The sequence below is a fragment of the Vicia villosa genome, unplaced genomic scaffold (assembly GCF_029867415.1).
Source record: "Vicia villosa cultivar HV-30 ecotype Madison, WI unplaced genomic scaffold, Vvil1.0 ctg.001758F_1_1, whole genome shotgun sequence".
In the NCBI taxonomy this organism is placed as follows: domain Eukaryota; kingdom Viridiplantae; phylum Streptophyta; class Magnoliopsida; order Fabales; family Fabaceae; genus Vicia; species Vicia villosa.
In genome coordinates this window covers 414,806-427,636 of record NW_026705718.1, presented here as the reverse complement: position 1 = coordinate 427,636, position 12,831 = coordinate 414,806, and the positions used below count along the sequence as shown (strand labels likewise).

Genomic DNA, 12,831 nt, shown 5'->3' with positions numbered 1-12,831 from the left:
ACACTCTTTAACAAGACACCTCCTATCCACCACTTGTGGGGAGTACTTTCGATACAACTGCTCATGATACCACTTGTTAGGCACTTTGGGAGTCAACATGAGAGAGCATTTTATACTCTGGGACACTTGTTAGGCACTTCTCTCGCTTATAAAGTGTTCATTCTTCTCTTTTCTAACCAATGTGAGACTTCTTCGTCACACTTGATTCTCTACAATCCCTCTTAAGTGTGAGTTTATACACAATGCTCCCCCTCATGTGGGAACTCTCTCTTCCACATACACTTGTATTCGTTGACTCTCTTCAACTACATGTATCCGTTGACTCTCTTCAACTACAAGTTGGTTAATGAAGTATAGAATGTTAGTTAATGAAGTGATGTAATTAGTTAATCATACAGTTTTTATATCTATATTCTTTAATCCAAAAAATATATTATTTTTTAATAAAAAATACTGTTCACCGTATTGGTAAAAAGTAAATATGGTGTAGTGTATGTTTTTGGTGTAAGAATATCATTTTTCATAAATTTATAAAATTAGTCACCTTTTGAATCAAATCTTTTGATTCATTTTCACATTTTTGCACTGAAAAATTTTATGACGCATCAAATTTTTAATGAAGTTTAATTTATATATATTTTTTATTTTTAAAATTTCACAAATATCTTTACATAAAAATTTATCATGTTTCACAAATGATACATTATTTAAAAATTGAAATATTATTAATTTTTTGTGAAAAAATTTGAGAAAATAATCAAAATTATTTGAGTTTAAAATAGAAGAATTTTTTAAATTAATTTAAATAGGAGATCAAATGTATTGTTAAATCTAAATTATATTTATTAGATATCTTGATGTGACATGTTCATAATTATGTGATTCACCTTAGTTACTCTTTATGTCATATCATCAAAGACTATTTGTTAAAGTTAAAAAGAACATATTTTTTATATATTCTTTCATGCATTCACACCTTATTAGTAACATTAAAAAATATAGTTAATTCAGATAAATAACTATTTTCTTAATTTCTTAATTCAAAACGTAATTTTTTTATACATGATTAATTAGATATTGGAGAATGTAAAAAAAAAAGTGTACATATATAATTTATCTTTTTTGATAAATGTACATATATAATTTTATTTGTGAAGTATTTATATAGAATCTAAATGAAAGATGACAATTATTTAACGTGACGCAACATCGCCATGATCAAGTTTGCAAAATGACTATTTTCACATGCATTACAATGTTACAAATATTTTTGTTAGTTTGTGAAATTCACATAATAATTTGACTAATGCTTTTAATTTCTATATCGACTGGTCTATTATTTTCTTGTTTTTTTAGGGTCCACTCATATAATTATAATCTAGAAAGATGCTGAAAAAACTTAGGGTTCACTTGAACTAGGTCCATGGAAGAATCATATTTGGCATTTATAAAAATATTATGAGTATCACTGTCCCTACCATGTAGCTAGCAGCATGGTGCACAAGTGTTAGACTCTATTATTGCTCAAATTTTGGCTTCAAAATTATCTCAAGCAGCATATATACATTCATGCTCCAATTTATGCTGGTTTAATTCATCATTCATGCCATGTTTTAAAAATGGATATTGAAGTAAAAATGATTTGCATTCCTTTTTTTTCTTCAAGTGATTTGCATTTCTTTAATGTGCTAAATAGAAGAAATGACCATAACGAAATAGATAAGTGGTTTTGTTTTGTCTATATTTTTTCCTAGTTATTATATCAACATATATTTTTATTTAATCTTAATGGTTATTTATTAATTAGGTGTTTTTATTAGGAATAATAATCAAATTAAATAATAAGATTAATTAAATTTTAATTATTTATATATAATATATTTAATTTAGTGATATGAACCAATACGGTAAAATATTACTATTTGTCGGTAGAAATGCAATTTTTTATAGTATATATAGTGTAAAATATAGTTCTTATTGCTGCTAGTAGAAATTTGATTACTTCAGGTGAATATAATTAATCATATAACTCTTTCCCACCAACTTTTCAAAGTAGGTGCTCAAGTTTCAAGCGAACATATGGTGTTTCAACTTGTTTCAGATTTTTTAGTTGTCTATGCTAGGGTTGACTATCAAATGATACTCTTCCTCCTTCTTACAAGACTCATTCTATGGTTGTTCAAGAAAAGTCGACATGAACAAAATGAACTTCAATTAACACTGATATATAATTCCACAATTTTTGCTTATGAAGAAGGCACCTCGAGTTTCCCGTCTTCTCATCGCACAAACAAAATAGTAACAATAACACTGATGGTCGGGGAGGTTCTGGTCAAAACCTTTGTGATCGAGGCCACGAACCTGTGGAGGTTTAGGCGGGAAATCCCGCTAACATCAACAAAGAGAATGTAATCAATCCCATACATCACAACATCAATGAACTTATCTTCCTTAGATTGCATAACAGCAGTCATAGACCACTCCACCTTGTCCATATTCCTACAACTAAAAATTGAAAAACATTACTCACTTCCAATCGTCACGGTCGCATTCTTTGACCGAAACCACAACATATTCAAGTCGCTACAATACAATTATCCTATGCACCGATGTATATTTGAGCTGCTACACACACTCTCTCTATTTCTCTTCCTAATGAGTTATGGTACATAGAAATAGGGGTCACATCTCACATGACGATAAACAGAGGTAATCTTGAATCTTTTTCAATTTAAACAATAATATTAATATTGAAAGTGGTCATAATATTCCACTTATTGATTATGATAATGCGTTGTTATTAGATAATCCTCAATATTTCTTAAATTTAAACAATATATGTCTTCATGCACCTTAATTGAACAAAAAAAAATCTTGTTTCTTTAAAAAAATTATCATTGACAATGATGTTTCTATTGAATTTGATCCTTTTGATTTTTCTCTGAAGGATTTTTAAACATATACGTCTTTAATAAGATGTAACAGCTCAGATGATCTTTATCCTCTCACCACAAGACCATACAATCCAAGCTTAACACCTTCTACCTTTGCCGCTTTATCCAATGAATTATCACATAATCATTTAGGATATCCTCAAGCTTCTATTTTTAATTGTTGTGAAAACAATATCACCAACAAAGTATAATATAGAGAACACAATAGGAAGCAAGAAGGATTAATTGGTTATAACTGATATTCTTTACTTTCTCTTTAAAACAAGATTACAAGTGTTACAAGAATAATAAATAATCCTCTCACCCTAAATTAGGATTTGCTGTATACAATGATGAGAGACTTGTATGTTATTTATAATAACATACTAAACTAATGGGCTTTTTCATAAATACCCATTACAAGCTAACTTATGGTACAAGCTAACTTAAACAATTGAACATAACAAATAGGCCCAAATTGAAATACTAACAACCCTAGCATTTCGACCCCCACATACTAGAACACTCTTCGACTACAGTATGTAGGTCTTCGACACCAATATCTGAACATACTTCGACGACATGCATAAATCTTGTCGAACCAGAAACTACCCTTTGACCCACTAGAGTTCGATCTAATATCTCACAAATCTCCACCTTGGAACAAACTCTAATATCAAAGAATAAAGAAGCTTTCTTCATGCAGCTTTATTAATTGCATATAGTGAAAAACTTGCAACTTGGAATTGTCTTGGTAATTATATCAGCAACATTATGATCTGTTGAAACCTTCAGCACTTGGACTTCTCCATGCTCGATTACTCCTCTGAAAAAATGCAACCTCAGCAGCATTATGATCTGTTGAAACCTTCACCACTTGGACTTCTCCATGCTCGATTACTCCTCTGAAAAAATGCAACCTCACATCGATGTGATTGGTTCACTCATGATATGATGAGTTCCTCGACATGAGTATAGCACTTTGACTATCACATTTAACAATGATACCTCGACCTTGAAGTTTTATCTCCTTCGCAAAGCCTTCAAGGCACAATGCTTCTTTCACAGCATTAGTGAGGGCAATATATCCTGCTTCAGTGGTTGATAAAGCAACAAACTTCTAAAGTGTGGCTTTCTAACTAATAGATGTGCCAAACATAGTGAAAACATATCCAAAAAATAGATTTTCTAGAATCCATACAACCTGTATAATCAGAGTCGACATATATTTCGATCACTGATTTACTATCTTCCCCTAAAACTCCACCATAAATTATGACTCTGTTCAGAAACTCATTTATGTACCTTAGAATCCACTTCAATGGTTGCCAATGAGCCTTTTCAGGATTCGCATGTACCTCCTTACAAGACATACGGTATATGCTATGTCGGGTCTAGTACAAACCATAACATACATCAAAGAACCTACTATATTAGCATATGAGATGCTAATCATATAAGCTCTTTCGACATCAGTATTATGGCACTGATCAATACTCAGCTTGAATTGAGGGTTTGTTGGAGTCACAACAGGTTTTGAATTCAACATACCAAATTTTTCGAGAATCTTTCATAGGTATGCCTCTTGAGATAAGCATAATTTCAACTTCTTTCTATCTCTTCGAATGTCAATCCCAAGAATCCTGGATGCAGCTCCAGATCCTTCATATCGAACTACTTATTGAGTTCATCTTTCACCCTCATCACATCTTCAACATGCTCCACCTCAACGAGAATCTCTATCTGTTCCAACTCTTCGTCAAATATTTTTGCACTTCGACCCCTTCTAGTCACCTTCTTCCAGCCTCCATTCGCTCCATGCTCTCCTTGCTCTCCATTCTCTCCATGCTCAGCCTCCATTCTCGAAGATTTCGATCCACTTTTTATCTTGTTAGAATTTTATGTGTAATTAATCATAAACTCTAATTCCTTTTACTAAGTTATTGTGATCTAATTTATTACTGAATGTTAAATTTTATTAATTGCATGTTAACAATTTCATATTCATGTAACAATACTATACCATGAACAATCATCTTGATTGTAGTTTACACTATACCTTCTTTGCAATAGTGAATTGTACCTAAATGCAATTCATAAATGATCAAATTATAAAACATCACTAAACACACAAGGATTATTGTATTAACAAATGAGCTGTAATTACATAAATAGAATTTATAGATCCATTTTTCAAGTCGATTCAAAGAGGTTATTCCACATTCCAATCTAGAACAACATATCCACTTATAATAAAATAAATGATTACTAGAGTTTTATAAATTACACATAAACATACAAATTGATTTTTCTAATCTTGTTCCCAATAGTATAATAATTCTTCACACGTCTATCCTCAAATAAGCTTATATCATTTTCTTTAGTTGTTAAAGAGAGAAAATCAACTCAAATAATTGATTATTATTAACATTTGTATAGTTCAAACTCTATTCAATATCTTAGGCAAGTTCACTAATAATCAAATACGAGGAACATTCATAAGTCAAATGAAATACTGTCTGGAGTTTCTCAAGAAGCTCGGTATGCCAAATTCAAGGAATATTTTAACACCTATGGCGTCAAATGTGTTTATTGACAGAGACGAGAATGGAGTACAGATCGATATCACCAAATATATAGGTATAATAGGATCACATACTATATTTAACTGCAAGTACAGATCACATATTATATTTGGTGTGTGTATGTGTGTCAGAAATCAAACGTCACCTAGAAAATCTCATTTTAAAATTGTAAAAAGCCATTACATTTTTTTATTTTTTACCTATGTCATGGATTCGTCGCCCCCTTCCCCTCAATTTGTTTGATTCAATGCAGCAAATATGTTTATTTGACTTGTTTACTTTGAAAAATTACATTTGAAACTGCATTTTCATAAGTTTCCTCCTCTTCGGCGAATAAATCTAATTAATTTTCCTTAATAGCATCCTTTGGTTCACATGCCCAATTAATTTGGACAACATTTAAGCATGTTATAAGTAATTATAAAGATTACTACTAAAAAAAAATAAAGTAATGCTACAAAATTAGGGGAAAATTCAAATCTCTATCTAATTTTGTCATTAATTTTGTGACAAGAGAAGTAGAGAAAATTTATTTTCTTTATCACTTATATTGGTCATCATCAATATATTTTTTAATAAAAATTGTTTTAAACTATAATTTTCATTTGACCATCAAGAGTTGCATCATGGAAGGGATTTTGTTGCTCGATTAAGGATTATTTAATTCTTCAAAGCAATGTTAATTAAATAGTTAAAGATTTTTTTTAAGATACTAAACTAAAGAATAAGTAAGGGAAAATATAAAGATAAAAGATAAAATGCAAAATATAGACATATGTTTGATTTATTGTGTTTGGGTAAAATGAAACAAACAATAATTATTCATAAGAAAAGCCAATTCTATTATAGCTAAAATACTATGATCTTGTTTACTATGAAAATTGGTAAATTAATGTTATTTTTTTAAAAAACAAAAAATTTTAATTACTCATAGGATCGACTAGATTGATCATAGGACATGTGTTTTAATTTTAAATTCTACTCTTGAAAATGAAGCACACTTCGACTACGTTCATGCTTTTATTAAAATATTTGTTTTAATCTACTTAACTCTTTAAAGTAATGTTGGAACTTGTAAAAAAGGTAAAGTAAAGGCAATCGAAAGTAAATTGCAAGAATGTAAATCCTGGAAATGATAAATTCTATAAAACTGTAAAAAGAAGATAAAATGGTGTTTAGAGGTACATTCTTAGAAGACTATTTTCTCAATGCACAGGTACTTTGAGTTTTTGGTGAGATTTCGTACACAAATGAACACCCGAATCCTAAATACTAAGATTCTTATATATACTAAATCAAAGATAATCGTTTCTAACGGTCCTTCAATTAAAACATGTTACGTTTCGCTCGGCATGCCTTCCTTTCGCCCTGAAGCTCCACACGTCCTCTAATGAAAACAGATAAGAAGAAAAGGCAGTTACATCTTCTTTCAAACTCAACTTCTCTGTCGAATGCTTCTCTTCTTCAAACCAACTACAAAACTAAGAAATATTTTCAAATCCATGTCAACCACTTTCCTCTATAAGGAATGACTTCGACAGGACTTCAGCAAACATGTTGTTTTATCGAAAAATCATAATATCTTTAAAAGATATTTTCTTTTCTTCACTAATTATATGGTGTCGAAAATTTCAGCTAACAGACCTACAAAAATGTGATCAATTTAATTTCATTTGACTTTCTCACAGATATTGCATTTCTTCTTGTTGCCGAATGTACATGGTGCCTTAAATTTAGTCTATTTTTCAATTGTTACGTATGTTTAAGAAAATATTGAAAAAGAGTGTGCCTAATATTCTTCTAATCCTCTCGAGCATTATAATATTAGATTATGCCTATAGACATAATTGTTCTAGATATTAGAAATACATAGATGTAGATGGGGCATGTGTTATAATGTTTGAATTGTGCAGTTTCGTCCCGCATACTTTTAACTAATTCTTACATTTTGTTGACCATCATGATCCTTAACTCACTTGAAAAATACTTACCTAGCTTGTATTCTACTATTTCATCTTCGACATTTTTATTTAACCATATAAAATTCAATCTTGTTGAAGAGTTCAACCTGTCAAATGGTCAAGCAGAGCATAAGAGAGTGACATCACATCTTCAAAAACAAAATATTTAAATCATAAGATATATTTTCAACTTTTTTTATTATATATGTAATATTTTGTTTATTTATTATCAATATGATATTTAATTAACCATTTACATTTGAAATCAACAATTTATGTTTTTTTATACAATAAATCAGAATATCCTTTGTGTACAACTGTAAAAGCTAATCTCTTGAACTGGGTATGATCATATAGACGAAAAGCCATCTCTCAAAAGATTTAACACTGTTGTGTGTTCAGGATAGGGATCAGGACCCAGGACCTTTGGTTAAGCTGAAAGAGACACCAGCATCTCATCCAAGTGTTATTAGGTCAACAATTTATGTTTTAGATGTAAGTTTCCACATCTTATAACAACATCTAATTTAAGAATCCACACTTTTCTTTTCTTATCAAGTTGAACTAGAATTTCGTTACCTCTTATTAGAGAGTTTGAAGGAATGTCGAGAGCAACAAGATGTCAATTAGTCTAGAAGCATCAGAAAGATATATGACATGTCGATCCAAAATCTTAAAATATTTAATATATGATCCACTTTTCCTTTATATTTAAAATTTTGACATTTTAGAATCATTATGAAATTCAACTACTTATACTCGAATCCAACGGGTACAATCTTATTTGATCGATTGTTGTATTCGATTAACCATTTAGAATATTTTTAATATAAAGAATAAATAATTTATAATTTAAACCACTTTACATCTTGCAAAGTAAATTTGAATATGCATTTAATACATTTGATTCACCAAGAACATAATAAAGTTAAAACAAATGTCATTTCCCTTTTCCTTAATTAGTGATGCATGAAAAATGTTGAACAAATATTGATAATAGTATCTTAGTAAGAAAGAGAGAAAAAGAAAAAGAAAGTTAATGTGGACCAAAAACAAAACAAGACCCTTTACCTATACTTACGTCTAACACTTTGAAAATTAAACCTTCTCCCTATTCTATAATAATATCACGTACCCTTATCCTTATAGCCGAAGAAAAAACATTTTACAAATAATTATTTATATTTTACCCATTTTTTGCATGGATTTGAAGTACTAGTACATATTATGAAAACAAACATAAAAATTAAAGTAAACTATTTTTTTTCCTTTAGATGAAAAAACAAGTCACTTTCTTTTTACCTTTATACATTTACAAAAAAATAAGTGACGAAATGAATATGCAAAGCTTACGTAATTAATATAGTGATTATTTAGATTCTCTTTTGACTTACTTGAAGCTAAGCAAAAGCTTTAGAAGCCATCACTCTCTTTCTACCTATATCTAGCTCTATGTTGTATTGTGTTTGTATTTTTGCATGTATTAATATTGGGACACTAACCTTTTAGGAATAGAGTGTTTGTGCTATAGGACAAGTTATGCACCTTCCTCTAACAATCCGACAAACCACGTGAAACACAAAGATGAGTAACATGATAATTAGAAACATGACCTTATTGATCATCATGATCATGATCTTTCATGGTGAAATAAAGTAAAGTCCTTATAATTGGGGTTAGAAAATATAATATTTTTAAATAAAGGATTATCAATGTCACTATTTAAAGTCCTTATAATTCAACTAACTATGTATTATCAAATTAAATTATAAATTAAATTAGTAAAAATGATAGGTTGAAAAAAATAATGGTAGACATCGTGATTAAGTAAAGACCCATGGTTGACAATGGCATCACATCTAATAACTTCAATTACTACCCTCCTTTTTATCTTTATATATTTGATTCTTTTATTGCATAAAGTAATTTATTAAACAAGTTATTTTGTCTCTCTATTTTCTATATATATATTAAAAATTTAAATTATACTTAAAATAATTATTTTCAACTTTTTGTATATGTTTATCTTATTTTTAATTTATTTATTTCTCTCATAAGTATTATCTCACTATCTTTGATTTAGTAATAATTTATATTGAATTTTTAATTTGAATTGAGATCATTATGTATATATGTTGATCATTAAATTAATAGTAAAAAATCATCATTATAATCTCTATTTATTTTTTTATTTCTTTTAAAAGCTAAATAATTTTTTTTTAAAATATTTGTAATGCCATCATTTTACTTTAAATTTCTTTTACAGAAAAATGAATCAAATTTATTTGTAATAGCAATTACTTAATAATAAAGGACATACAAACACTAAAAATTATCAACAAATTAAAAATAGAAGCTGAATCAAGTAATCTGTATATACTAAAAACATTATCCAATTTAACATATACTTTGTAATAATATAATCCCTTATTGACTTGAGATATTAAAAAACTGAACATGATATATATGATATCAAATACGAATTATTTATCTATTTCACAATCGAACAAGGAGGTGAAAGAAGAGATGAAAAAAATTGAAAAAAGAGAAATTATTGTTTAGTTTATTACGTCACGCTGACGTATTTGAGACATGGCAGAGTGGTTCAGAAGATGACAACAATGAAGAAGTTGATCGGGCGAAGTTCCAAAGATCAATCTCACTTGCATAATCATGCGAGGGACTAATGTAAGTAGTAGTAGTAGCGGTAGTAGAAGTAGTGGCTCTAGCGTGTGTCGATAGTGATGAAGTTGATGAAGAAGATCTAAGGGTTGGAAGTTGAAGATCATGATCATTAGTGCAATATCCCATTGTGGGGTCATTGAAGCAAGCCAATTGCCTAGAAGTTTCAGTTTGTCCATTCAATTGAGAAGCAACAAGCCTATCAAAAGCTACCCAATTAGTAAGACCACCATCACCACATGAGGCTATAACCATTGATGATGATGATGCTTCTAATGGATTATTAACCATGTTGTTATGGTGTTGATGATGATGATGATTAGTGAATGACCCTTCATTTTCATTAGCCACATCCACTTGAATAATTGCATGGTACCCTTCATTGTTGTTCTCATTGTTCTCCATGCTTGTTGATTTTGGACTCTCTAAACTTGGAAGTTTCATGAACCTTTCATTATTATAACCACCATTGTTGTTGAGGCTAGTTTCAAAAGGCCTTGTAAACCTTCCATAGTTATTGTTATTGTAATTTGCTTCATAATTCTCTTCCTTGCAACCACCTCTTCCCATTTGTTGAAGTATTTGCTCCAAAGCTCCTTCATCACAATTATCAAACAAATGATGGCTTCTTCTTCCCTCTCCAGAGCCTAATGGGCTGTCTAGGGTTTTGAGATGATTCTTCTTCTTGAATATCCTACACACCACCCATCCTTCTTCTTGACCACCATCACCAATCACATTCGACACCTAAATTCCGTCGCAACAAACAAAAACATTCCTATCTTAACTATCATTCAAAAAATACTAATTAAATTATTTATCCAAACACGTATAATTTTATCAAACACTTACCAAATTAGCGTCGCTGGTGGTGGTGTTATCGTCTAGTCTATACTCGTGCATGATCCAATCGGATTTTTGGCCATGAGGGGCGCGACCCTTGTAAAAAACAAGAGTCTTTCTCATTCCAATCCTTTTTCCATTGCTATATATAACTTTGTCGCGCCCGGTGGCTTTCCAGAAACCAGCAGCCGTGGCGCGATTGGTTCGCGTCCCGGTTGGATACTTCTTATCTTTGTGACTGAAGAAGTACCAATCATTTTGTGGAGTTGTTCCTATTTTGCATTTCTCTACAAAAGGAAAGAAAAAACAACCTCAAAATAAAAAACATACAATATTCAAATAAATGTATGTATATATGTCCATTAATTATCTTCCATATAAAGATACAAATCAAAACAATAAAGAAAGTCATAAATAAACATACCAAAAATGAAAGTGAAAATGAATGAATAATAAATATATAGTTATATAGCTACTTATATAACCTTGTATGTCCCATGGTTCAAGCTTGTTGAGATCAACATCACGAATAACATCAAGATCAATCTTCTCATAAGAGACTTTTTTCCTCAAATAGTATTGAAGAAGTTCTTCTTCAGTTGGATGAAACCTGAATCCAGGAGGGACTTGAGATTGTCCATTAACAGATATGCTCATGTTATCAGGCATTAAGATAAACTAAGCAAGAAAGAAGAAGAAAAAAAAGGTATAGCTATGTAGTGGTTCTAGATTCACAAGGGACCCAAAAAGATGAGAGAATGCATTCAAAACAGGTAGGAGAGAAAGGAAAGGTGAAAGATAATGAGGGAGAGTGTGTGTACTGGAATGAGTATGTAAAGGAAGACTATATATATGTGTTGTGGGACACAAAGGACCAAATCATACAATAGAGAAAATAAAATATTGTATTTTTAAAAAATCTGGTGAGAGTACCACAATAATGATATGGGAATAGAAAAGTGGATATGAGTGGAAGGGAATCACAAACTTATAGTATTGTTGTATGTCAAGTTTTGAATAAAATTCTCACAATGAATTAATTAAATAGTAGATGTTAAGTAATATATAATTGAAAATTTTCATATAATACGGTTTAAGGTTTTTAGTTAAGTGTACAATTCTATTTGAGTAATTGTTGGGTCAGTAGTAAGAGAGCTGAGAGGATGCATGAGAGGATTAGTACACATTGGATGAAGAGGAAATACAGAGAAAATTTGATACTATAGGTTTATCTAAAACTCAACATTAAGTATATGCCTCATATTATTTATTATATGTTGTATAATATTTTTTCAGATGAAAAAGGATTTTTAATTTATATTTGACACAATAAAACATCATCACTCACTACTACAAAATATATATTTCGTAATATTTTATTATTTCGGTCATATAATCAATCGAAGTAATAAATTTTATGTGGGCGCTTATTTATTAAGATATTTTTCACTACGATCCATACTCTCAATCATGATGATAGGTAAATTGTAACATACTTTGAATTTGAGAAGCATCATTTTTTCAATTTGTCGTAACAAAAAAGGGCATGTTCCCTAAAATTTTATTTTAAAAAATTAAACATTTTTCCATACGGTTCAAATTCAACCATGGTGAAAAAGAATGACAAATCATCATAGTTTATTTTATCAACCGTGGTGAAATATATTTACCTATAAAAGTTAACTTATATCACTTCTGAATAGATTACGCTCAAACAAAACCCTAATTTCTCTTGCCTTAACCCAAACTCTCAAAATTCAAACATAACATTTCTAACTAGTATGAATTAAGGAAAGTTACACAAATCCTTGCGAGACGAAACAAATA

The 12,831-nt window shown here is 29.9% G+C and overlaps 1 protein-coding gene across 1 annotated transcript; it reads right to left on the bottom strand.

Moving 5' to 3' along the window:
- Positions 1-9,856: 9,856 nt before the first annotated feature.
- Positions 9,857-11,832, bottom strand: LOC131636485 (NAC domain-containing protein 43-like). Its single transcript, XM_058907097.1, has 3 exons — positions 11,490-11,832; positions 11,014-11,291; positions 9,857-10,908 (listed from the first exon to the last, which is right to left on the bottom strand). The coding sequence occupies exons 1-3, from the start codon at positions 11,671-11,673 to the stop codon at positions 10,051-10,053; spliced, it is 1,320 nt and encodes a 439-aa protein (XP_058763080.1). The 5' UTR covers positions 11,674-11,832; the 3' UTR covers positions 9,857-10,050.
- Positions 11,833-12,831: the final 999 nt, after the last annotated feature.